General features: G+C 47.9%; 1 protein-coding gene across 4 annotated transcripts; it reads right to left on the reverse strand.

The window, feature by feature from the left end:
- Positions 1–24,630, reverse strand: LOC121675353 (suppressor of cytokine signaling 1-like). 4 transcript variants are annotated; one of them, XM_042050733.1, is made up of 3 exons: positions 24,607–24,630; positions 14,134–14,258; positions 1–10,966 (listed from the first exon to the last, which is right to left on the reverse strand). In XM_042050733.1, the coding sequence occupies exon 3, from the start codon at positions 10,898–10,900 to the stop codon at positions 10,217–10,219; it is 684 nt and encodes a 227-aa protein (XP_041906667.1). In that variant the 5' UTR covers positions 10,901–10,966; positions 14,134–14,258; positions 24,607–24,630; the 3' UTR covers positions 1–10,216. The 4 variants fall into 4 exon arrangements, with proteins under 4 accessions (XP_041906667.1, XP_041906665.1, XP_041906664.1 ...); XM_042050731.1 differs by lacking the exon at positions 24,607–24,630 and adding an exon at positions 24,225–24,277; XM_042050730.1 differs by lacking the exon at positions 24,607–24,630 and adding an exon at positions 24,023–24,128.

The following is a 24,630-nucleotide window of genomic DNA, read 5'->3' on the forward strand; positions in this document are numbered from 1 at the left end:
ACTGGACACTCCCCTCGCAGCCCTCTCTGGCAGCGGCAGCCGGGTCACTTCTGCTGAGCCCTTTTGGGGAACAGCAGCCCCCAGCCGGGGGGCAAAGCGCAGGGAGCTGCCGGCAGCATTGCCTCCAGCCCTGGCACCGCCTCCCCACTCCTGCCAGTGCTAGTGAGGACAGTTTTATTACGAATGACAATTCTCACCTTACAGAGGCCTCTTGGCACCACGTGTGGATGCCTCCCACCACGAGCAGAGCCCAGGTACCTATTTCATGCTGCTGACCAGTGGTGCTGCACTAGTCAAGGTGTTGGTGATGGTGTTCAGCTTGCTGTGGTTGCCTCACCTGGGGCAGGCTCAGAGGAGTGTCCCCACAAACAGCCACAGACTCACACTCCTCGACAGCTCTCATGGGACCATGAGTGGGGGGGGGGGGGGGGAGTCACAGGCACACAATCCTCACAGCCCCGCTGATGTGTCACCAGCCCCACAGTGCCATGACCAGGCCAGCCCAAACTTTCTCACATTAGCAGCAAAAATGCTGGGGGTAGGATGCTGGGCAGGAGCAGGGCATGCTGCCAGCAGTGCTCTCCTAAACCAGGAGCCCCTGAGCCCCTGCTCGCCAGCTCCATGCCTTGAGGTGTGCACATCATGCCCTGAAACTGTCCTGAGTGAAGGACTGTGCATCCCCTCCGTTGGGGGTGAAGGGTGGGAGGCAGGCAAGTTTGGCAGGTGCTGGGTTCTGTGCAGGGCACACAGAGGGAGGATCATGTTGGACAAGATGGCAGCAGTTGCAAGGGAGCCACAGGACTGGTCCCTGCCAGCAACGGCCTTGCCAGATGGCCCTTCTGGTCTTGTCTGTGCAGGAAAACTGCTTGGGCCTCAGCCCTGCTTTGAGCCAGCCAGCTGTGCCAACTCCAGCTCCCTGCAGCCTGGCAACAGTTTCTGACTGCCCCCAGGTACCCAGGCCTGCCCCATGGCTGACTCTGAATCTAAGCTCCTTCCACCTGAGCTTGTTCAAGAAGTCCCTGCACTCCCTTTCACCAAAACTACCTCATTCCCTTCCCTGTTCCTCCTCTCCCTTTTATCTGGGTTTTGTTTTTTATTTCCTTTTCCTTTTAATGTCTTCCTTTTTCAGCTCAGTACACTGGGAAGTAGAACCGACAGCACACCTGCAATGACGCTGGCAACCAGCATAGAACCCCACAGAGGACACTTGAGTGCAGTCACACCCTGCTTTAGATTGGCACAGCCTTCCTCATGTACACTAGGCTTCTGCCAGCTCCCAGGAGGAAAGCTGGGAAAGGATTAAGTAGCTAAGTATCTCATTGGCAAGTGAATATGTTGGTTTTTTCTTTCTATTAATTCCTCAACTTTGCTTTGATTGTGAACTGTGGAGAATATGCAGGCTGATACAGCTGTAATAGCACACCCTCCTAGGGTGGAAAAACATCTTTTTGCCACCAGGCCCTATTCTGGCTATGAAAACTAAATAAAGGATCCTGGCAAAAGCATGTACTGGAAGAACCACATCTCTGCTAGGATTTTTGCCAATACAGAAATGTGTTTCATTCTGTTTTCCTCCCTACCCCTGAATTTCCCACCTGCTGTCTACATTCCTGGCTGACAGAACTACAGGACAAGGATCTGTAGTTTTGGCCTAATGCAAGAGAAACATCATTGGGTTTTGTTTTTCAAACCCTAACAGACCACTGCTGAGCGCACTGGAAGCATCCAAGGCTGCCATAGGCCATGGGGAGACCTGGGAGGGGTTTTGTGAACCTCTCTGTGGGCCTGGAGGTTAGGCACTGAGCCTGAACCCACTCCAACCCCTCCAATGGAAAGGGGTCTCCTCTCCTTGGAAAACTGTGTGATGATAGATGTGGGTCGCACAGGGATGAGATGCAAAAATCCCTGGAGTACAAGAGGAAGCATATCCTGTCTGCATGGAGACACAAACCCCAGCGGGAACAGTGCACGGAGGTGAGACTGTATGGACACCATAGCGGAGTTCAGACCCCTTCTTTTGTATCTCCACTTGCTCTTTTTAGAGATATATACATATATATATGCATGTATATACATGTACCCTATTTTATACCTAGCTACTAATATTGCTGAAGTTTCCCTGAGGCAGCCCCTCTGTGTCCCTCTACAGCCCAAGTAGCCATGCTGAGACCCTCTACCACAGCTGGGCCCATGGTTTCTCCTGCAGACCACTCTCTCCTCACTCTGTACACTCTGGGAAGATCCTTCCCTACCCCGGTACTGCTTCCTTTATTATCTCTCCAGCTGTGGTTTATAAGTTGTTTAAATCTTTTCTAGGAACAGATAGAGATCACAGTTACCGAGAATCCAAAAACGCAGACAGCTTGAAATGTGGTTAGACTCTGCCCTACTTTCATTGAGTTGAGAGCAAGGCTCTGCCAAGGTGCTCAGGAGAGATGCGAGGAGAAAGACCCATTTCAGCAAACCACCCCTTCCTCCCAGTCCAAGAAACAAACGTAACCCATCCCCCTCCAAGTCAGCTGCATCTGTTCAAACTGCATCACCTCTCCTGGCTTGCCCAGGACTTGTAGATGGAGCAGGGCATGGAGACATGGAGCCTGGGAGAGATGCTGTCCTGCACTGCAATACTTGACACAGGCAGAGGCATGTCCCCAAGCTGAGAGAGATGCAAGGGATTCACTGAATCAGGGCCACAAGGATGGCAGTGCAGGGTGTGCTGCAGATTAAGAACGAGATGTGTCGGTAGAGTTTTTACTGTCCCCATGCTCACTGACAGCTCTTCCCCATAGCAAGTTGCTCCCTAAGCTGGCAGAGCTGCAGAAGGGGAAGTGCTGCCTGGGACTTCCCTCCTGTTAGAAATCCCCTCCCTGGGAAGTCCACACTGGGTTTAAAGAGCTGCTGTGGGGCTGTGCCTCCAAGGTGAGCTGTCAGGCTCTTACGCCAGTATTTCCAGGGATCTGCAGTGATCTGGAAAGGGATACTGCTGAATAAATACCAGGGAGCTTTTTTCCTTCTCTTGAGTGGTGCCAGCCCACAGGACCAACCTGCAGACAAGGATGTATGTTTCCTGCATCCATTTTGCCTGTGGTCTGATCCTGATAACCCCAGGCTTTTCTCACAAACACTGATGGTGTTTGGAGGAGACAGGACTCAAGCAGGAAAGAACAGCTTGCAGATACATACCTCCAGCTCAAAGACTTTCTCCAAAGTAGAGAATCTTTGCTGAGTGATTCCACCTATATTGCAGGTGGAATATATGGAGCAGTACATAGACAAGCCACTAATATTTCAAGGTATTACTTAACCCTGCTTGGAAGAGCTTGGATCAAGGCAAGGATCAGAGCAGCACTGGGACATTTTTGCTGGTGCTCTCAGTAGTGGTAGCAACAATGAGGTGTTTCAGGAGAAGGGTTTGCTGCAGTCAAGGCCATAAAAAGATGCTAAAGAAGGTTTCATCTGAAAGATAATACAGTCCAAGATCATTATGATATTTATTAACACCATTTACAGGGGCTGACTTGAACAGCCTTAGAAGGAAGAATGAAAAAAATGCCAGCAAACACATTAGGATCTCCTGCAAGAAATTTTTTCATCCTATTGAAAAGCTTTGTTAGAAAGAATGATGAGAATGGTAATAATAAGGCACTATAATTATAACTGATCCTTCTATAATCTCTCTCTCTGCAGAGTTTGGGAGCACTTTACTGCTATTATTGGATTTGAACAGTCCCATCTGGATAACATACGACTGATTTGTTTGCATGGCTTATTTTAGGTATCTCAGCACGTACATTAGAGTTGCCTTCATATCTGGTTGAGTCCCTGCAGAGTCTGGAAGAGCAGGAAAAGATCTGCAGCTCATGTTCTCCACCACCCCATTCTCCCATCCCAATGCCTTGGTGCGCTCCTTAGAGAAGACCAAGGATCAAAGGAACCATCAGTCCTTCCTAACTCAGTACTGCAGAACGTACAACCGTAGTGCTGAAGCACTTAGAGCACGGAGGCTGGATACTACCACGAGCATCTGGATTTGCACCTGTATTATTCTAGGCTTGAGATTCCGTGAGTCCCAAACCAACTCTAGATGCATTGAAAGTCTAGCAGCAAGGACCTGGTAAATACCTCATGCTCTGTGATCAGAATGGCTGCTACCTGAACCTTTGAAACAGAGGGATGAACTGTGTGTTTCCAGCAGGCACAGAACCAGGGAAAGCGTGAAGGGCGCTCACGTCTTTCCAGATTTAGCATTCCTTGCAACACCATCTCAGTTACAGAGACGCTGGCAAGCTCTCGCCACAGCTCCCATTCACCATGTCATTAAATGAGCGACCATCAGTGTCACGAACCTTGCTGTCCCCTTGCAGGAGCTCTTGAGTGTGAAGCTGGGCACTTGCTACTTCACTCTGCCAGGGCCAGGAGAAATGAGACATAATTGAAAATAATTCAGCCCATACTTAAAAACCCTATATGAAAATGAAATTTTAAAAAACATTATTAAGAGCACAACACAAAAACTATGGTTTACATGACTTGAACAGTTTTCAGTCTGAAATTCACAGCAATTTGTCACTAGTTTGCAGTTCAAGGAAGACGAATGTCTCTTTCAGACTGAATCACCATGAAACAAGCACAAGTTGCCTGATTCTTTTGTTGCTCTCACTGCTTTTTAGGGATTTTTTTTCTCCTATGAACTGAAGAAGGGTTTTCTCCTGCATCCCTTACACATCCCACCTGGCCTCATTCACAGGGAGAGATGAGGTTTCCAGTGTCTGCCCATCCCTAAGGCTGTGGGACATCTTGTTGAGGAGTCTAAGAGGATCCATTAGCCCTGTCTAGTTTTCCCCTACTTAATTTTTGGAGTGTTATATCCAGTCTCCTCCCTTTCATTCTCTTAGATTCTTCAGAGCCATCTCTGTCAATTTGTTTACTTCTAGTTTATTTTTAAAAGATAAACCCCCAATGGACAGAAGCTCTCAAGTCCCTTTTGAAAATGCTGTCTTGTCTGTAAGTGCTTTGTTTGTGATCCTCTCCAATCCTTTAGGCTATTGTTTACAAGCTGGAAGGCATCTGCACTTGGGCTAATCATGCCGAATGCCAGCAATTCCCCCAGCATGATTTGTTGCACAAGCCAGTGGGAGCAGGGTTTGTTTTGATTACGTTTAGTGCGGAAAACCCACATTTTGCTCACATCAGCCTGACAAAACAGGGAGGCCTAATCCAAAATCTTCAGAGGGAACAATAATCTGATCATTGATTTCAGTAGCACCTGGGACCAGCTCAAAGACTGAGAGCTCTGATGGCAAGGGTGGTGTCTTGGGAAAGCAGGTAGCCCAGGAGGCAAAAATCTTTAAAAGTGTATGCATGTTGTTTGCTCTGGGATGGATGAACCTAGGAGACTGCCACTGCTATGCTTCTCAAAGCTCTGCAGCTCCTTTCTGACATGCAGTTAGTCAGGCTGGGACCCCCCACCTCTGCCCCAACCAGCTGTCACCTCGGGCTGATGCTGGCCTCCCCCAATGCCCTCAGCTGTCAGTTCAGGCTCTTTCACTCATTCTGAATAATGGCAATGTTTTTATCCTCAGCCTGTGCTGATGCTTGCCTCCAGGCATCAGATGGGTGTCCCAATTTTTCTGTTTGTGAAAGCCAGGAAGAAGTGCCCGAGGGCTGCTCCCTTTGGGGCTGCCATCAGACTGCTGGGACACGCAACCACACTGCAGGGGTGGGTGTACAGGTCTGCCAGGTGCAGACCCCTCTGTCTTGAGAGGCCCAGCACAGGTTCTGGGAGCTCAGCACAGCTGTCCCTGGCCAAACCACCGGCTCAGCTGGCCTGGGCTGTACCCTGTGCTGCTGAGCCTCAGGCTGAGCCTAGGCTGGCTTGTTCCCACACTCCTGCCATAGCAGAGGTCTGTCCAACAAGGCACAGAACTCAAAGCTCCACCTGGATCCTGCCTCTCCCCTGTTTCCCAACTCCGCTTTTCCTCCTCCAGAGGTACTCCATCAATCACCATTAATCCCTTTTTGTAGCCACATAGAGGTTAGCCTCGCTGGTGGCCTGTGGCAGAGATTTCCACAGCTTAGGCTACTATAAGTCACAAGAAAGAAATGTCTCCTTTGAGTCTTAAACTTGAGTATTTCATCAGACACCTCCATGGATTTTTAAGAAAAACACATGGTCACCTACTCTGTGGCATTTGGGCTTCACAGATCTCTGCCGCAGACCTCAGCCATCTCTTTTCTGGCTGAAGAGTTCTACTATTGAGCCAGCCCTTGCACGGGAAGCGTTTGGAAGTACTTTGCTTTGCCTGAATCAAAACCCCAGCTCCGCCAGCCCCAGCTGAGATCAGAAGGCAGCAGGAGCCTGCCAAGACCCAAGCAGCTCTGCAGGGAGGCATCACAAGTTTCAGAGCAACTCTGCCACATCTCCCTCTGACACCTGCTTTCTCTCTGAAGGCTGCCCTCAGTAGCCCAGCCTTTGCACTAGGGAATGGCACAGGGCAGCCAGAAAGCTCCAGTGCGTGCAGTTTTAACTGTACAGATGCCAAACACCTAAGGAACTGGGACAAAAAGAACTCAATCAGACAAAGCCATCACATTCCCCAAACCAAGGTGTGTTGTAAATTAAGGAGTTTAGCACACTTAAAGACTAATGACACAAACACACATTTTCAGAGGGATATCAGGGTAGAGGGTCAAAACTGAGATCCAGCTGTGTGTACACAGACTAATTTTGAAGCTTGACTACCTAAGAAGAGTTCATTTCCCAATCACTGAGGATGACCAAATGTTAATGTTTTTAAAGTGGTTTTGCACAAACTTGTGTCTTTTGGTGAATCTTGATCCCTAATGACATACAGACCCTTATGTCAGAGGTAATCAAGTATTATTACAAGAGCTGATGGCTGTGGGGCCCCTCCTGAGCACACACATGGGTACATATGGAAGTTATTAGCAAGTTCCAGTGAGGAATTTTGGGAAATTAACCCTTGGGGCCCCAGAGCACTACCAACAGACAGCTAGCTGGGAGCAGACGAAGAGCAGTTTCCTGCTGGATGCCTGCAGCATATTGGGACTGAAATCCAGGCCCTTCACAGCATGGTAGAGGAAGCCCCTCTTCTCGCAAGCACTAAACTTTTCAACTTCTGCTGTTAGGAAGAACACTTGAAAAAAACCATCTGCAAAGCCTGTGTAAGTTTCCTCGACAAACTGAAATGAGTCAGCTGGAGAAATGTATAACATAACATATAAAAATGCAAACAATTTTCTTCTATTCCCCAAATGGTGCTCAAGAGGTTGTGAGGAAGTTTGCAATTTCTTTTTAAGTCCCCTTAGGAGCCACCAAAAGAAACATTTGGATACAGACCACCAGGAGCTACTCCTACGTGACAGAGGGACCGGTTCAGAGGCAGGGTCATTAAAGTGAACATCTCCCACTCTCATGAAAGCAGCAGGATAGTGTAACCCGATGAAGTAAATTCTTACAGTTTTGCTTTGTACATCTTTTTTCTCAAGAGCTGAAAGAAAAAGGTTTCTCTTCCAGCATCCAAGCAGAGAATGAAGGACTCTAATGCTTGCCTTAGCCAATGCACTTTTCACTTTCCTGTTCTTTCTACATTGATTTCCTTTCTTGCACCAATCCTGATCTGCAAAATGACCTCTCCTTGGGAATAATGAGGATACTCACACATGATGTGCTTTCAACTTCCACGATATAACAATGCTTGGCAGTAATTCACTGCTTTTCATCCACAGATCTCAAATCAATTTGCTGCAGCCCTGCATGGAATTGACTTACTTGTAAGACTCAGACAAGTCCTTGCTGTGCAATTAAAAAAAAAAAAAAAAAGGAACAAAATAAAGTAGACTTTATTAAAATCCAAACTATTTCCTTCTCCTGTGGTGTGATTTTCCTAAAGTGCAATCCAGGCTGCAAATAGGGCTCTTCTGCAGCTCCTAGCCATACAACCCAAGATGCTTATTTGCGGCCAAATGAGAACAGTTCACAGCCAGGTCAGAGCAATACGGTTAGAAAGCTCTTCCCTCAGTGAGGTATAACCGTGGCCAGAAAACAGAAGCATTCCCGACCTTGATTCTAAACATGGAAGAAATTATACTGCTCCTCCACCCCCCTGCTTTCTGAAGGGAAGGCAGGAAGGCAACCAAGGCACCTCAGCAGACACCCTCAAGAAAGAAAAGGATTGAGGGGATGGACATAATGCCTGGGCCAGCAGATTCAGTCCCACTCCTCCATGGCAGAGAGGGAGGGCAGCTGTGTGGCTGACTCTGCCGAGGCAGGAGCTTCACTCAAGTGCCAGGAACAGTCCCAGAGGTGCCCAGAGCCACCTGAGATGCTAGCAGCAAGCAACGCTACGCCCATGTATCAGCTGCCACATGGCATGCAAACCTGCAGAAATTAACAATCCCAACTCCTGCTTTTGCACTGGGCTGAGAGATGCAGTAGCTGCAGGGCCACTGAGATGCCTCTGGCCTCCGTGCAGCTGGGAGGAGCAGGCAGCAAGAACAAGATCACCACTTCCCTGACACTTATTTAACTACCTTGGTTCATAAGCCAATGCCCTGAGCCAGTCAACCAGGCACCTCACCGCCAGCAGAGCAACAGAGCCCTGCAGAGAATAATTCAGAGTGTCTAAGTTAGGCTCCTGTGATGCATCACAGCCTGTATCTCTCTCTGTGCTGACCACGCGCTTTAATTCCTCAGATAAGACACCTGAAGACAATAGAGCAAATTCAGTGTGCTCTATTCCCCTCTTCAGCTTTTTACTTCCATACAGGTCTGAAGAGGAAAGTCAGCATGAACACAGCAGGCTGCCTGCCCAGCTATGGATGTTTAGCAGCATGTAAAATGGTTTGACTCAAATTTTAGAGTACCTGAATTTCTCCTTCCATGTAGCGGTTTTCATTCACTTATTTTGAAGACATCATACCTGGCTATTCCTGAAATGAACCATGACCCTATTTAAGCCAACTCTGTTCCCCTCCCATCTGTACTCATACTCACCAGTTCAAGTTCACTGATGCTGTGCCCTGTTCTAAGATCTGGAATTACTGGTTTTTTCAAACACCCAGTACAAATTTTAAGGTACTAAAAAAACTTTCTAAAAATGCAGGGGTGGGATTTTCAGAAGTATTCTCTGTTTAGAATATTTCTTCAATTAATTACACTGCAAGATGAATTTAAGTTTAATGTTCCCAGCTAGGACTACTCTGCTTTTATGCTCTGCTTTTATTCTTTATGAGAAATTAACTTGTTCAGTCTCAGCTTGATTACCATGCCTGGGCACTAAACTAACTGGGCTTCCAACATTACAAGGGAATGAAGTTATCGCCATGTATTCACTGACTTTTAAAAATCAATATAAAAATTTTATTAAAATTTTAGAAGTTTTATATAAAAAATTCTTTGCCTTTTCAGAGGCAAAACCAAAACATCTTCTGATGCTCGACAGATGGCAGCAGCACACTATCAGATGAGCTTAAGAAAGGGTGCAGGATCCCATCTCTTCACACCCTCCCAGGGCAGATATGACTCTCCAGACCAGGGTTACCTCTGCAGGAATGCCATGCCCTTAAGTACAGCATAATCCATCTTCACTCCCAAAAATCCAATCAAATAAAGCAATGCAAAAGCCAGTGAAGCTGCATGTATCGTACACGGCTGCAATGGTTTCACTCTGGTGCAAACACCGGCCTCTGAAGTAACAGGCATGACATCCATGCTGCAACGAGTGAAACTTGCTCTTGCTCCACCACATCTTCGTGGGTCAGCACAAGGGTCACGCCCATCGATGTCCAAGCTGCACTGCTGTGGGACTGGATTCAGCTGCACTTCACAAGGGCAGATTTGAAGCAGAAATGAGCTCAAGCACTTTGGGGTAGAAGAGAACACAGGGCTGACCTGGGAGGACAGGCAACTCACCTCCTTCTGAAGCTTTTAAGTTATAAATGGAGCAAAGAGCAGGACTTGGTGATGGAAATGTCTGCTCTTCAGGTCTGGCTTTACCCCAGGCATGTCTGGGGAAAGTCACACACATTGTGTACGTATGAGGACACATCTGTCACAGCCACCGGGTTCAAGCTCTGCTCCCTCTGCCCTCCCCCTTTCTCTCCCAGCAGCCAGTCCAGCTTGACTGGTGTGACACACATCCCATCAGCACAGCCATAAAAGAGGCATCTCCCTTCATCTCCCATATGAATGGCATCATCTCCCAGCCCAGGACAGAGAGGGGCTGGGACCAACGCTCCCCTCTGACCCTCCTCTTCTGTCCAGGGGTGAGAACACCTCTTCCCTCAGACACATCCCGAAGGAGGCCCCCAGCCCTGCTCTATCCCCTGTCATGGCACCGGCAGGGAGGCTCTGACAGCAAAGTTCTCGCAGTGTGGGCACTGCCCGGCGGCTCCGGCACAAGGGCTCAGAGAAGACCAGGGGAGTTCCCCCCATCTCATCAAAGTGCAAGGGGTTGTTCCGGGTCCCCGCTACCACCAGCTCCAGCAGCCGGACCACGCAGTCTGAAAACCAGTTCTTGAGGCGGAAATAGCCCTCCTGGAAAGAGATTCGAAGGCTGACGGGCCCCGTGGGCATCCGCACGCTCAGGCTGAACAAGCAGTTCCCCTGCGAGCTGTCCCGCACCAAGTAGGTGCCTACAGGCTCCCGCTGGAGCTTGGCGTGAGCCTCCCCCACAGACAAGGGGCCCCAGTAGAAGTCACTGGCCTGGAGGATATTGAGGGATCGCTCCAGGACTTCCCACTCGCAGCTGCGAAACATCCGGAAACGATCGGGCAAGCCAGGTGGCGCGGGGCTGGGGAGAACGCTCCGATGCTGCCTTTGCAGACGAGGAACAGTGGTGTGTGTGTTGTGCAGATCATCTGGCCTCCCTCTGATCATCTCTCAAAGAGCCCATGAATCCTGGAAAGATGCTGCCTTTACCATGCTTCCTCCTTTGCATCCAGCCTGTGGGACAGAAGGAGAGTGAGGCAAACCCAATACCTTCTTCAACCTGGGCAAGACACTTCCCAAGGGAGAAAGACCAGCAAGAGTACCAAAGAGGGTACCAAGGAGCTATTGCATGTCACCAATCCCCAGCTTTAGGGACAACCAAGGATATATGTGCAGAAAGGGCTCCAGCTGGGTCCCCACCAGCACAAGGTGGCACTTCACAGAGCTCAGCATCCATTGGGTTTCTGTGATTCACAGCCAGGGACTCCTGCACACCCTCCAGCAGGCTGGCTTGAACCTAGCAGATCTCCGCATTTCAAGATTTCCCTCTGTTGGATGTTTAGGACTTTTCAGAGTGGCCTTGAGATTGGAAAGGGGAAATGACACCACAAATCAAAAGGGAAAGATTTCCTAAAGCAGGAAAGTATCATTTACTTTTTCTTTCATGAAAGGTAGAAAGGTTTCCTCGCACCTCTCCAACCCTTTCTCCAACAAAAAGATTGACAATAGGACTTAGCAAAAGCAGAAGACAGGGATGAGCCTTTCTCACCAAATCCCAGGAACCACTCCCTCATCCCAAGACATGCCTGTTTCGCTATGTCAGGAGAAAGCAAAGGTCTCAGATCAAAACCCCTACAAGAAATGTTACATCAGCTTCAAGGCTGGGACTACCATGAATGACTTCACTTTATACTGGTACCAGACACTGCTGATGCCCTTCCAGACTCTTAACTTCTGTTTCTTCCAGAAGGACAACTCCCCCTGCCTGCAGACAAGGCTGCCCTCTCCCAGTCACCATCCTCTAATGTACTGTCATGACCCTGCTCATCTCCTGCACCTTGTGTTATCACCAGGCTGTTTTCAGAAATGCAAATCTCTGAACCCAGTGTTGCCATCAGCCATCCAAGTCACTTCAATTATATTAAAAAAATACATATTCTAGATGTGTATGTGTGTGTATAGGCACAAACGTAACAACCACAGCCCTAAGCCAGAGGCTCATTCTGTGTGAGAAGCTGAGCTGTAACATACCACTTCCCCAGGCCTGACAAGTCAGTAGCTCGCCGCCAAATGCTGCCCTTGCTCCCTTGACATACTCCATTAACCCAGTCATACTCACTCACAGCACAGCCATGCTTGGAGCAGAACAGAGTGCTGGCACAGCCTGCAGCAGAGGAAGAGACACACTTCATCTCCAGCAGCCCCCCCCACCACAGACTTGCCAGAGCATCGGAGCTCATATCAGGCAGCCCCCCAGGGAATGTGCAGGGACCTGTGGAGGGCTTGCTCTGCAGGAAGAGCTTTATGTTAAGCTTAGCTTCTTGAAAGGTTCCCCTGTCTCGAACCCTTTGCCAGCTATTCAAAAGCCTCACATTCCTTTTGGTGCTCATGCCAGCTGGGTGGCCATGCACACTGCGCCCCAGAGGACAAACATCTTTCCTTCACACGGGCACGGTAGTTCAGGAAAGCAGGCATGCACCTGGCAATGCCTTACTACTGACATCTTTTCTCATCTAACATCGCTCTCAGTACTTAACAGTAATACCAATAATGTAGCTGCCAGGCACGTTTCATATACGGAGCCGTAAGCGTCCTTTCCAAGAACAGCCTGGGACACTTATCCAGCTTATAGCCCTGTGATTTGCAGTCCACAAGCTGCTAATGTCCCTGGTACTATTCTGAATCCTATTGATCTTGCCTTTTAGGTAGTGTCATAGTAGGAGGGAAATTCCATGCTTAGAGAAAGGTGGGAGGGGTAGGAAGGAGTTAATCAAGTTGGGTTTTTTATTTTCCATTTAAAAAAAAAAAAAAAAGGCAGCAAGTTGAAAGCTGTTCAGACCATTCAGCAAGTCAGAATGAATCTTAGGTGAAGGTGATTTAGTGAGCAGGATGCAAACAAACACAGTCACCACTACAGCAACCAGAGCCATCTATCACCACCGAAAACTCAGCACAGAAGGCACCACAAGGAGTTGCAGCGTCTCTGTCCCTTTCCTTCTCCTCTCTGCTGGGCGAGGAAGCTAAGGGCCCTCTGACACTAGCTCCTATAGAAAACAAAGGTCATCTGTCAGGTGCCTCCAGGGCTGTGGCTATAGCTTTGAGAGGAGTGAGAAAGAACCTTCCTAAACAGCAACTTCTCTTGGGTCCAAATGGAAATTTTGTCAAGGTTGAAAATTTAATTCAAGCACGAAAACAGAAGCAGGCAGCTGTCACTCATTTCCAGGCTAGTTTTAAAAATAACAACAAACAAATAATTTGTTTAAGGCTGCAGATGCTATTTGATAGAAAAAAACCCCAAACTGGTTTGTCCCAGTTTTCAACCTTGAGTCATTCACCCAAGCCTTTAAGAAAAATCCACTGCTACTAGAAATCTGACTGACTAAGAACTGAGACCGTGTCATCATTTCAAATTCAAAGTACATGCAAAAATAGCACCTTGACAATTTGTTCACTTGGTTTGAAATCTACATATAGGTCAGAGCCTCAGATGGGGGGAATCTGTTTAGCTTAGTGACCCATTTCCAAGAGATAAGTGCCTGGCCTGCAGCGCAGCATTAGTTACATTAATATTAGCCCTGGAAGTGCTGCCTGATACTACCTTTAAGGTTCACTTTTAACAGGTCAACAGGTCCTATGAGTACATGGCTTCCCACATCAAGGAGGATGTGCAGACCCAGGATTAGGAATAAGCCAAGCCAGGGGTGTAATGAAACACACATGCATAATTAGTTCTGCTGACTTGCCACACCACGATTTGCTTTCCCTCTTCTCCCCTCCAAAAAAACCCAATGCCCAAACGAGTTACTACCTCCCTACTGCAAGTCAGAACAACACTTGCAGCCAAAGCAACATACCCTAAAAAGCTGGTATCCTGCTAATTAAAAAGCTGGATAAGTTTCCCCAGACTTTCTGATTTACTGCAAGTTCAAGAGCTTTTCAAAATAAGTGCTCTTGACACAGGGCATTCTGCTTTCCTCCTCACTTACGACCCAGGCAAGGCGGCGTATTTTATATAAGGAGACAATTCTAGTAAATCAGGGGACTGTACACAGCATGTGGTGTTAGCCAAGCCAGCCCTGCTCCCTGGGCCTTGACAAATCTGGCATATTCAAAAGCAGCCTTAAGTACTCAGTTACGATGCATCCTCGCGCTCTTCTTCCAGGACACCTGAAAAAGCTTACCTCTTTGTCTTTGCCACCCATAGGGATGAATTTTTGGATGTCAGGCCTGGAAGTGGTCCAAATTCAAAAGCTCTGATGTAGCACTTCCCAGTTTTTGCACAGCTTTACTTAAGAGCAGATCCATCCTTTGAAAAGAAAGAGACATCCATCAAGCAGGTGACTAAGCCCATTAGTATGCTGTAACGTGCATCTAAAATACAACAAATCTGGGGACAGGCTGTTTGTCTCGATCTCTTTGATCTGTGTTACTGTAGAAACACGTACAGAGCACCTCAGATAGCAACAGAGATAATTATTGCTGTTATTATTATTGCTACTTACAAAGCTGTGAGCTGGTTAGGTCCAGGCAGCTCACAGGTGGCCTAAGGACAAATGGAAAGACCATAAAGTTGCCATCAGCTTCCAGAAGCAGGAACCATAAAACCCAAATGTTAAGAGATGATGGCAACAGGAATAAACATAAGCATTCAGAACAGCAAACTCCCAACTTGTGGTGAATACAGCACACAACATTTAGAGTATCTTATTTGACACCACGTAGGTAGCCATTCACTGCTGAGTTATCCTAATTGATACACTCCATTCTGGCCCACACTCTTCTGCCCTGCTTCCCCAGCTCTCAAGACTTTTCCTTCTCGCCTCGCAGATGGAAAACTAAACCCACTGACCTGGTGGGTCACACCATGTGTGCAATCACGTGTCTGTCAGTGGATCCATCAGCAAGCTGAAAAAACAATCCCAGCTTTCTGCATGCCTTTCAGAGGCAGTCCCCGCACAGCTTCACTTGTACCCACGTAACATCACTTCTCTGCATCCTCCCCAGTCCAGTCCAAACTGGGCACACACCCCACAAGCTACGTTGACTTGCAGCTAGCAAAACTGCAGGTCTATCCCATTATTACACTTCCCCATGACCACTCCATTTGGCTTTGACATCTCCCAGATATCAACCCTGCAGTTCCCAGAGCAGTTAGGTGGAGGCTGAGATAATTATGAAAGGCTCTCCCCAAGGTACCCTGCAAGCCCTTGCAACAGCATCCCCACTCCAGGCAGCAGAGCCTGAGCAGACATCTCGTTTGCATGTCTGCATCCCACAGAAATGCGCTGCCTACTGATTTGTGGTTGGGAAGGCTGTTTCAAAGGAAAGCTTGAGCAAAGGGCTGGAAGAAACCTCCCTGGTAAGAGCCAAGCACGCAGCACTGGGTTTTAACGGTGGGCCAGCCTGGTTCCCATGGCCACCACCGCCTGCCACCCACCGGGCACTGGTTTGAATCGTGCTGTCACTGCCATGGTGCATGGCCACACCAATGTCCCTTGTCATGAGCACCCTGCCACAGCCAAGGTGATTAGGGCTGATCCAGAAAGGGATCACGGAGGGGGAAGGGAAAGGAGATGCACAGACAGATGTGCCAAAGAGAACAGAGGGAACTGTGGTTAGGGGAGGAATGTGGACCAGCTCAGCCAAGAGGACCAATGTTAATCACAGCCAACTTCTCCAGCACAAAGCAGGCCTCGGAGACATTGCAGTTCCCTCTATCTTTTATGCCATGGCAGTTTGATGTGAGGCTGCCATTACGTCTGACACATGAGGGAATACATGGGAAAAACCCAAATCACACCACACATACATACCCCAAACCAAAACCGCATTTCCCTATGTAACCAGCATTCATGGATGCAATATTTAATAAAATAAGATGAGGCAGCAGACACACTGTGGCAGTTCCTATTTCACACAGTAGAGACCCAGTGCAGGAAGATCCTGCATGCAGGCTCTGGGAATTAGCAGCTGGACATCTTGCAAGAGGACTGGTCTTATCAAACACTTCCCAACATTTTGGGGCTGGAAAACATACTTCAAAACCCACAAATAACTTTTCATGGATCTGATATTCATGTTTAGTACTTCTTAACATATTTTTCAATGACACATGTTTTCTGAATTAATATGGCACTTTGCTGAAAGGGGCTAAAAGGTTTTTACTCCAAGAAAACCAACAAGACAGTGTGATGTGTGCCAAATATTCTTCAAGACAGGGAAGTCTACAAGCATGTTTGGTTTCTGCATGACACGCATTAAGAAAGACCCAACAAGGTGGCAATTTACAGGAAAAGTTAAGTGTCTTTACTGGGCTAATTGAAAGAGCTGGAAGAAAGACCCATTTTTAGGGTCCCCTCCTCATACTTTGGAAATGCTACGCACTTTCAGAAATACTTTCAAATAGAAGAGCCTATTCCTCATCAAAATAGCCCAATGTGAAACTGTAATCCTGCCATTTCAGAATAACAGAGAAGCCTCATCACTTCCCTGAACTCAGAGGCTGTTCTGCAGTAGCCACAAGCACCTACAGCTTGTTCCACAGCAAGTAAAACTACCAAAACTACCATCTGACTTTTGGCAAAGACAGCTTCTACTGGAGACTGAATTATTTCTGCCTTCTCCTGTAACTGGGGAAACAAGAAGTAAAAAAAAAAAAAAGTTAGAAAAAGGAAATCAGGAGGAGTTACTACTAAGTTCCAAAGCTGCAGCTGAGCCTATCCTGCCATGGCTTAATCAAAGAGAGCTGTTGCTTGCCTCTGGCCAACAGCATGTTTGGTAAGTGAGGGAAGCCTGGTCGCGTTGCTCCTGACCTTTGCAGTTTCACAGTGAGCAGCCATTCCTGTGAATGTCAGTGCTGCAGAACTACACAAAACCTCAGCCCTGTGCTCGACCAGGGAACATAAAGTCTGTGCTGCTGCCTTGCCTTCCCTCCCTCCACACAACACACCGGCTCGGGAAGCAGCCCTCTGGAAAGGTGGCTGGAGCACTCCCCGGTTTAGGGGCAGAAACAAGGAGATGGGGAGAGGGCACAATGAGGAAGAAGAAAGAAGCCACGATAACAGCAGTCCCTCATGTCTCCCACTTGAAATGCTCTGTCCCATCTCCCTGCTGAGAGGGGGATCAGTGGGAAGGGGGTAGTGATGCCCAGGGCTGCCTCCACCCATCATGGCTCCTCAGCATTACCAGCTCCCCCCACCCCCAGACCAGCAGCACAGGTACACTTCCTCTGCCTCTCTCTACTAAACTCACTTTTTTCAGTTGTTCCAGAACCCTGTTTGAGGAAATGAGTAAATCCTGAGACACAAAGGCCATCAGTGGTCCCTGTGACAACCATGGCTTTTTATCAAAACCATCACATTGAGCCAGAAAGGAATTCAAAGAAGAAGCTAACTCTGAGAAATGAGCAGTGCCTGCAGCTAAAACTGGTTCGGTATCCTTATCAGAACTACGCTGCTAGAGAAGAGTCCCAGGTGATTAACCAACACGAGCACAGGGGGACAAGGGAGACACCCTGCCTTGACTCTTCAGAAGGACCAGCTTCAGAAGATGTGAGGGGCCATTACGCAGCACCAGTTACTGTGCCTTCAGAGGAAAGGGCAAGGGTCAGAAAGCACAGACACACCACAACACTAAGTTTTATAGTGGGGGATTTCCAACACACAAAATAAAGAAACTAGTCCTGAGAATCAAAAGTATAAAGAATTAAAAAAGAAAAACTAAGTAATGAAAGGTTATTTAGGAAATCTTAAAGTGACAGAGCGTGCAGACCTTCCACAAATGATGGCACAGAGATGCTGCCTGGCTAAGAGGACAGGCTTGGGGGACAACACAGGTCACACTGCAGGTATTAGCTGTAAGTGCAACAGCTTGCAAAGGCCTCTGCTGTGGATCAGAGACATCAAACACACACATTACAAAACCACAGCCCCTGTCCAAATCTCTCTACAACCTCAATAATCCTTCAGAAGATGAAAAAATAATCCTGGAGGAGCCAATATAAAGGAATATAAATTACTGACAGTAGGGAACAAATTAATATGAGCGTGGCTGTCATGAAAGTGGGACAGTAGGTGGCCAAGATAAACAAACAAAACCCAGAAAACATATGGTATTTTCAGTTTATCAAAAAGAGAAAACCTCTGGGGGGATCATTTAGTTGAGTGGGATACCAGCTAGTGGGGACAGGGACACTGCAGGAAAGTTACACATGCAGGCAGGTATTATTTTTTTCTTGCACAGGACGTTGAGGAGATTCCCCACTATTTAATGCTGATTAACCTAAAGGGAAAAAAGAGGGTGCTCTATCAGAAGCGATGAGGAAAAGTGACATAAAACCAGAAAGCCAGCTGGGCACAGTGGACCATACCCAGAGATTTTGAATTGGAAATGGACGGTTGAGATACAAAGAGAGGTGCTCTCTCAATCAAATCAGCTGCACTACCAATTGCCAGAAGGCTGCAAGTATTGGAAGGAACTTTTTTTGATATGTGCTGCTGAGGCAGGAGCAGCACAAGGCTACCTAGTGTGGGGGAGAGCCAATCCCCAGGCAGAGTTCCCCATCAGGCAGATGGTACCTGAAGAAGCAGAGGACACACTTTGTGCTTCCCCAAAGCCCCCATACCAGAAGCAAGTCAAAAAGAGCACAAGCTAAGCAGCCAGCAGCACCCCAGGACCTGCACAGCAGATGGGCAGAAGACATGGAGCAGTCATGCCACAGGGTGAATGGGAGGTGGAAGAGGGGTGGCCAGAGGAAACAAAGGCATTTCAGCCGCTGCGTATCTGGTCACCTCTCTGCCACCCTCCCAGCCACTGCATCTTCCCCCTGCTTCAACTCAGCCCACTTTGCAGAGCATCCCACTTCACTCCTCAACAGGTTGGTGGGTACAAGCAGCCCAAAGGGTCCCCCATCTCTTACGCAAGCATCTCCCTCCCTCCCCCCGACTGTGCAAACTCACATGCTGACCCAGGTCTCCTCCTAGAATTGTCTCTCCCTGTCTTCAAGCTGTCATTACTCACACCTCAAACCCCCGAGGCCTAACTCTGCCCCCCAGCAGGCAGCTTACAGCCTCATGTTACTTTAATCTAGGCAGCCAACTCAAAACGTGGTGGGTCCTCTCCATCACCTTCCCAGGGTAAACAGTGACAAAATCACTTCACTCACTGCAGAACAGAGAAGTCAGAGGTCACTCAAAATTCATCAGCAGGAAAGCACCAGGAGGTCAGGCAAGACTCTGTCCTGACACATGCAAATGCACACAGGCTTGTATGAAAACCAGCTGGGTCTGTATTTTCAAGGGCAATAAATTAAGTGGCACAGCTGACCAATGAGCTGAGTAACAGTGCTGAGGGTTCACTGAGGAAAGCTCCAGCTCCGAATGCAAAAGCGTCATTAAAAAACCCACAAGCAAGCAGGAGCGTGAGGGTGCAAAATGGATGGGTGGAAACATAACAGTAATGTCACCACCTGAGAGAATACAGTCAGTTCTAGTCACCTGAAATAAAAACACACAGAGCTGAAACAAAGAGGATAGGCCTAAAGATGGGCAATACGAAGCAACACGTAACTGTACAAAGAGAAACTGGAGAAATATCATGCCCAGAGAGCAGATATATATATATATACAAGGGGATGCCAGAGAAAGGTACAGTACAATCAGGACATTCTTTTTGTATTCTTTCAGAAAACCAGATGAGAGGAAGTTCAAAGGTGACCAAGATTGAAAAGTAACTAATTTTAAAACTCATAAAAGGAAAAACTCCAGTTATATAGACTGGGGAAAGTGAGAGAGCTGATCTAAGGAGTCTCATTTCTTTTCTTTCTCAAAAGTTTTTGCTTTGTTTCTGTGCTGTACCCACCATGTCATGCTTTAGCAGATCTTAGGCAGAGGAATCCAGCAGCAAAGGGCTGGGGTTTTTAGCAATACCTTTTTAAGATACCTCTTAACCATTCAAACCTGACATAACACTACGGGGGCCCCAGCACAAGGCATAAATAACCTTTGTGTAAAACTGAAGTAGTAAACAAGGGTATATGAAGTCAATATGAGGAATCAACTATGGACCTACTGCAGAGTTAAAATTAGCTCTGCCCATGTTTTCCCCATTTTTTATGACTAAAAGAACAGCACCTCTTCTTTGGATGTGCTGACTTGAATATCAGCGTGCATCCTACACAAATGGCAGATTTCAGTGTTTACTGCTAAAGCAGTAAATGTTTCTCCAGCTCCGACTTCCCTCCTTCCACACCACAAAATCTCACCAGAAAACAAGGAAGAACTAAAATATGGATGAAGAACAACACTGCTGGTCTGTCAAAAAGCATAAACAAACCATTCCTGCACAATCAAACCTGTGCTCATTACCACTAGTGTGCCAACTGAGGCAAACTTCGCTTCAGCAAGGCACCTTCAGCAGGATGTGCAAAAGCCCAGCTACACAGTTCAGGTTGCAAATCTCTGGCATTTTCCAACTGCTAACAGCCACACTAATTTTCTTAGCTTTAGCCTAAGTTTCCAAATAAACTTTGCTACTGAAGAAGTATGAAAGTAGATCCAAACTGTTTCTGAACTGCATAATCACATACACACAAAAAACTCCCTTGTTGCACAAGTCACAATCTGAAGTCAAAATTTTTCTTCAGCATTTGCACGGAGTGGGGGGAAGGACAAAAACTTCTGCAACAAAGGCAACTGAATGCTGCCAGCTTAATCCCATTTTGCCAGCCACTGCTCCAGTATAAAGCTAAAGGAGCCCATCTGCAAACTTAATAGTGGCACCATTCGATTCTTCCCCTCAACTTTGCATGTGTTTGCGAAAAAGCAGAAGCACACAAAGTGCAGGAGGAGCAGGAAGGGAGAAGGCAGAGAGAATGTACATTATCAAAATACCTTGAGAGCAGTTCTTGGAAATGTGCAGCCTGCAAGCCTGTATCAGACACTCATTTCCTGTGAAGTGCACACAGGCCTTTTCATTTCTCCACTGAAGAGGATGAAAATAAGGGGCAGCTCTAAAGTCTCCAAAGACAACACAAACCAGCATTTAGCCACTCCACTAAAACTGAATTTACATTTTTATACCATTAAATACCTATTGAACAGAAGCATTGATTTCCAGAAGTTTAAAAAGTGGGATTTTCTACACCTCTCACTTCTAAATCTTAACTTGGTCAGGGGCGAGAGGGAGGAAGAATTTTATTTATCATTTTGATCACTCACTAACACAAAGTCACCAAATCCTGCTACATCAAACACCACTGCATCTTTTTTTTTTTAAAGGTTGAGACTGTTGTCAGCAAAATGGTGAGCTAATAAATACCTTACTGAGGCAGAAGGATGCAGGATATGCACAAATGCAGACCAGAAGAGCAGGTCATAATGAAGCAGACTGACAGGATAAAAGGGGTTAAGTTGCTATCATACCTGCCTTCTGCCTCTACTTACACGTAACCAAGGATTTAAATAATGTAGCATTTACTGGCATTATTTTAAATAAATATGCCTCCTAATGACACACACACTTAACACCTTCACTCTGTAAAAAGATATCGTCCCTGTATGGCATACTCAGCTCTCACACCATCCACATTCTAAGTTACAGAGAGGCACGTGCCCTCCTCTCCCATCTTGTGAGCTTTTGGCAAGCACCACTAGCTGAGGTCTGCAGCGGCCTGGAATAACAGCTCAGGAACACACCACCTCCCCACAGCTTTTATTAATCTAACCACAGTATCAACCCGACCCAAATGATGTCATATTTAAGTACTGGCACTATCTCTTTATTGCTGACCAAACCAAAGCTGGAGAAATCAGGACAGACAAGCCTGTGGGTGGCAGGGGGAGAGAGGGGTGGCAAGGAGCTGCAGGGATAGACTAGGAGAAAAGACCAAACATTCCCAGTGGGGCTAGAGAAAAAGAGAAACAAGGGGAAAAAAACAGCTCCAAAGGCACATTTTCTCCTTTGTTTCTCAGCAATGCAACCGCAGTATTAGTGACAACAGTTAAGAATTTACACCACCCAATGCCAGCTCTATCCTTGCACACACCGACCACCAACTTCACAGAAATCCCAGCTGGACTGAGGAGGGTAAGAGGCACTGGTTGCATGCTTGAAGCTGTCATCTGGAAACTGAATTTGGCCCTCTCTGAGCAGGCACAGTGGGGACAGAGACACACACCTGGGAGGATCTGAAGAAGCTCAGCCTCTCCCCAGTGCTCCTCTCTGCCTGTTTTTGGGGACTCCAGCAAAGTTTACCTGTGCCTTCCAACTCAGTCTTACGGAAAATCCCTGCCACTCAACCCCACTACATTTAAGTAAGTGATAAGCAAGCCAGGTTATTAAAGGACATACAACATACTGAACATTAACAAGAAGCACAGAAATAACAAAGGCCCAGATCCCAGTCTAACTCAGGAAAAGATGCGAACCTGTGTGGGAGGTTGGCATCCCAGTAATTCTGAGGGTTTGTGCCCAAGAGCCTTCCCTTGGAGGGAACAAGAATTCATACTTAACAGCTATGTTTTAAATCACATACCCAGCAGAATCACTCATGAACACAGAAACAAAGCTTGGCTTCATCTGCAGCGACTGGCCACATTTCATCGTAACTTGATTCAACCAAGAGCAACATTATGTGATAATACAGCCTCAGTCTCACAAACTTCTGTGCATGTGCATATTTTTAAGCACATGACCATTGCCCTGCTGTGACTGAATAGCCCATTTGACATTCACACAGCATCTGAATTGCAGTTGCAGTTGTTTGGAGAAAGAAGATATGCTTGCATACCTTCTTAAGGACACAGTCAATAGAGAATGAAACATCAGGAAACTAGTTGTTTCTGAGTTCACCCCATTTTACATAGTTGAGCGTGGTCAACATGTGACTGGGTTTTTCATTTAAGTTCTCTGAAAGCTGCAAGGACTAGAACTAGTAAATGGCACTGTCTGGACCACACAGTCCGAAATAGCAGCTTGCTAACAATACCCTCTACCCTCAACTTTCCAGAACAATGGTCAAGCCACATCCCCCTTTTTCACCATGCAGGAGAAGAAAACAGCCAAGGACACTAAGTTAACATTCTTGAGTTCCTCTCAGTTACCTCTGGGGTTCATCCAGATCCTGTTTCCAAGCTTGTACTAACCAGGAAGGAATATGCACTTAAACTAAATTTTTAAAAAAGGAAAAAAAGAATCCTAAGAGTAGCATGAGCTGAGGTTTTACGTGGTAACCATTCCAAAATTCTCAGTAACAGCGCGTGCGTTTGTGGGAAAAAGTGAGTAGCGGATCCTGCATGGCTGTGAGCACCATGACTCAGATTGCATAAAGAAGGATTTAGCGATAACCTTTGCGATGAGGCTTTTCATGGGTGCGCAGCACTGATCTTCTGAGAAACGGCAAGGTAAGAGGCTGCGTTCTGACTGTGCCAGGTCTGGAGGAGGGCCAGTTTCTCTGCCTTCCAAGGCAACCCCAAACGGGTATGTACACCCCTGGTTCAGTCACCCCGCTTCCCTGTAACGCCTTCACTTCTGGAAGGCAGCTCCCTTTTCCTTAGCTAAGACTAAGTGTAACACTCTGAGCACCGCTTCTCCAGTGCTTTACGTGAAAGGAAAGAAGTGGTGTGATGACCAAGTTACCCGGACCTGCGCGGCTGCTTCCCTACAGACCCATCTAGGACATTACATAATTTGCAGGTTTCACTTTAAAAGAAGCATCTCCCTACCCTGACGCTGTGAAGAACACCTTGACAGCAGCACAGTCCCCACGGAGCCTCCCAGGCTACTCCCAGCACCCCGCCGCCACCTCAGTACAGCACATGGCTCCCTTCAAGGCCGGCAGTGAGATGCCAGCACCCCAAATCTCCCCCGACTCCTCGGGAAAGCCCCCCCAAGCCCCAACGCGCTCCTTCTTCCCAGCCAACAACGGCCCCAATGCCCCCAGGAGCCAAACCAGCGGGGCTGCACCCCTTCATAAGCCAAGGGGGGACCGGAGCAGACCGGCAGACGGACAGACAAACTTCTCGCAGCCCGCCCCCCAAAAAGGCCGTTTCCAGTTAACCCAGCACAACTTACTCTCGGCACCACCGGGGCCACGGGCGGGCGGCGCTGCCTCCGGTGCGAGCGAGCGCTCAGTGCCGGGGCGACAGCGGCGCTGCCCGGCCCGGCCCCCGCCGCTCTCCCGCCCCGAAGCCAAACGGAGGCGGCCCCGCTCCCCGCCGCTCTCCGCATCCCCCCCCGGCCCCTCCGCTCACAAAGGGGCCGGTGCGCGGCTTACCCGGGGGCGGCGCGGCTGCTCCGCCGGGCCCTCCTCGGCCGCGGGGCGGGCGGGCGCCGCGGCGACGGCTTCGGCTCCGGGGAGCGGAGCCGAGCGGCACAGAAGGGAGGGGAAGGGTAGGAGGGGAGGAAACCCCCCAAGTGTTTCTTTTCCGAGGAAGGAGACACGGGGGAGGGGAAGGGGAGGGGTTTCTCCCTCCTCCACCACCCCGTCTTTCCACGGCGTGGCTCTTGCAAGGGGAAAAAAAAAGTAAAGAAGAAAAAAGTTTGGGGTTTTTTTAAAGAAAACTTGGACGGATGGGAGGGAGAGAGAGGAAAAAAGGAAAAAAAAAAAAAAGATGCTGTGAAAGCCCCTCCGCTGCAGACTGGCAGAGGAATCTCACCGGGACGGCACCGCAGCATCCGCC

The sequence above is a fragment of the Corvus kubaryi genome, unplaced genomic scaffold (genome assembly GCF_017639235.1).
Source record: "Corvus kubaryi isolate FWS band 111438036 unplaced genomic scaffold, C.kubaryi_AGA036_p1.0 74, whole genome shotgun sequence".
In the NCBI taxonomy this organism is placed as follows: Eukaryota; Metazoa; Chordata; class Aves; order Passeriformes; family Corvidae; genus Corvus; species Corvus kubaryi.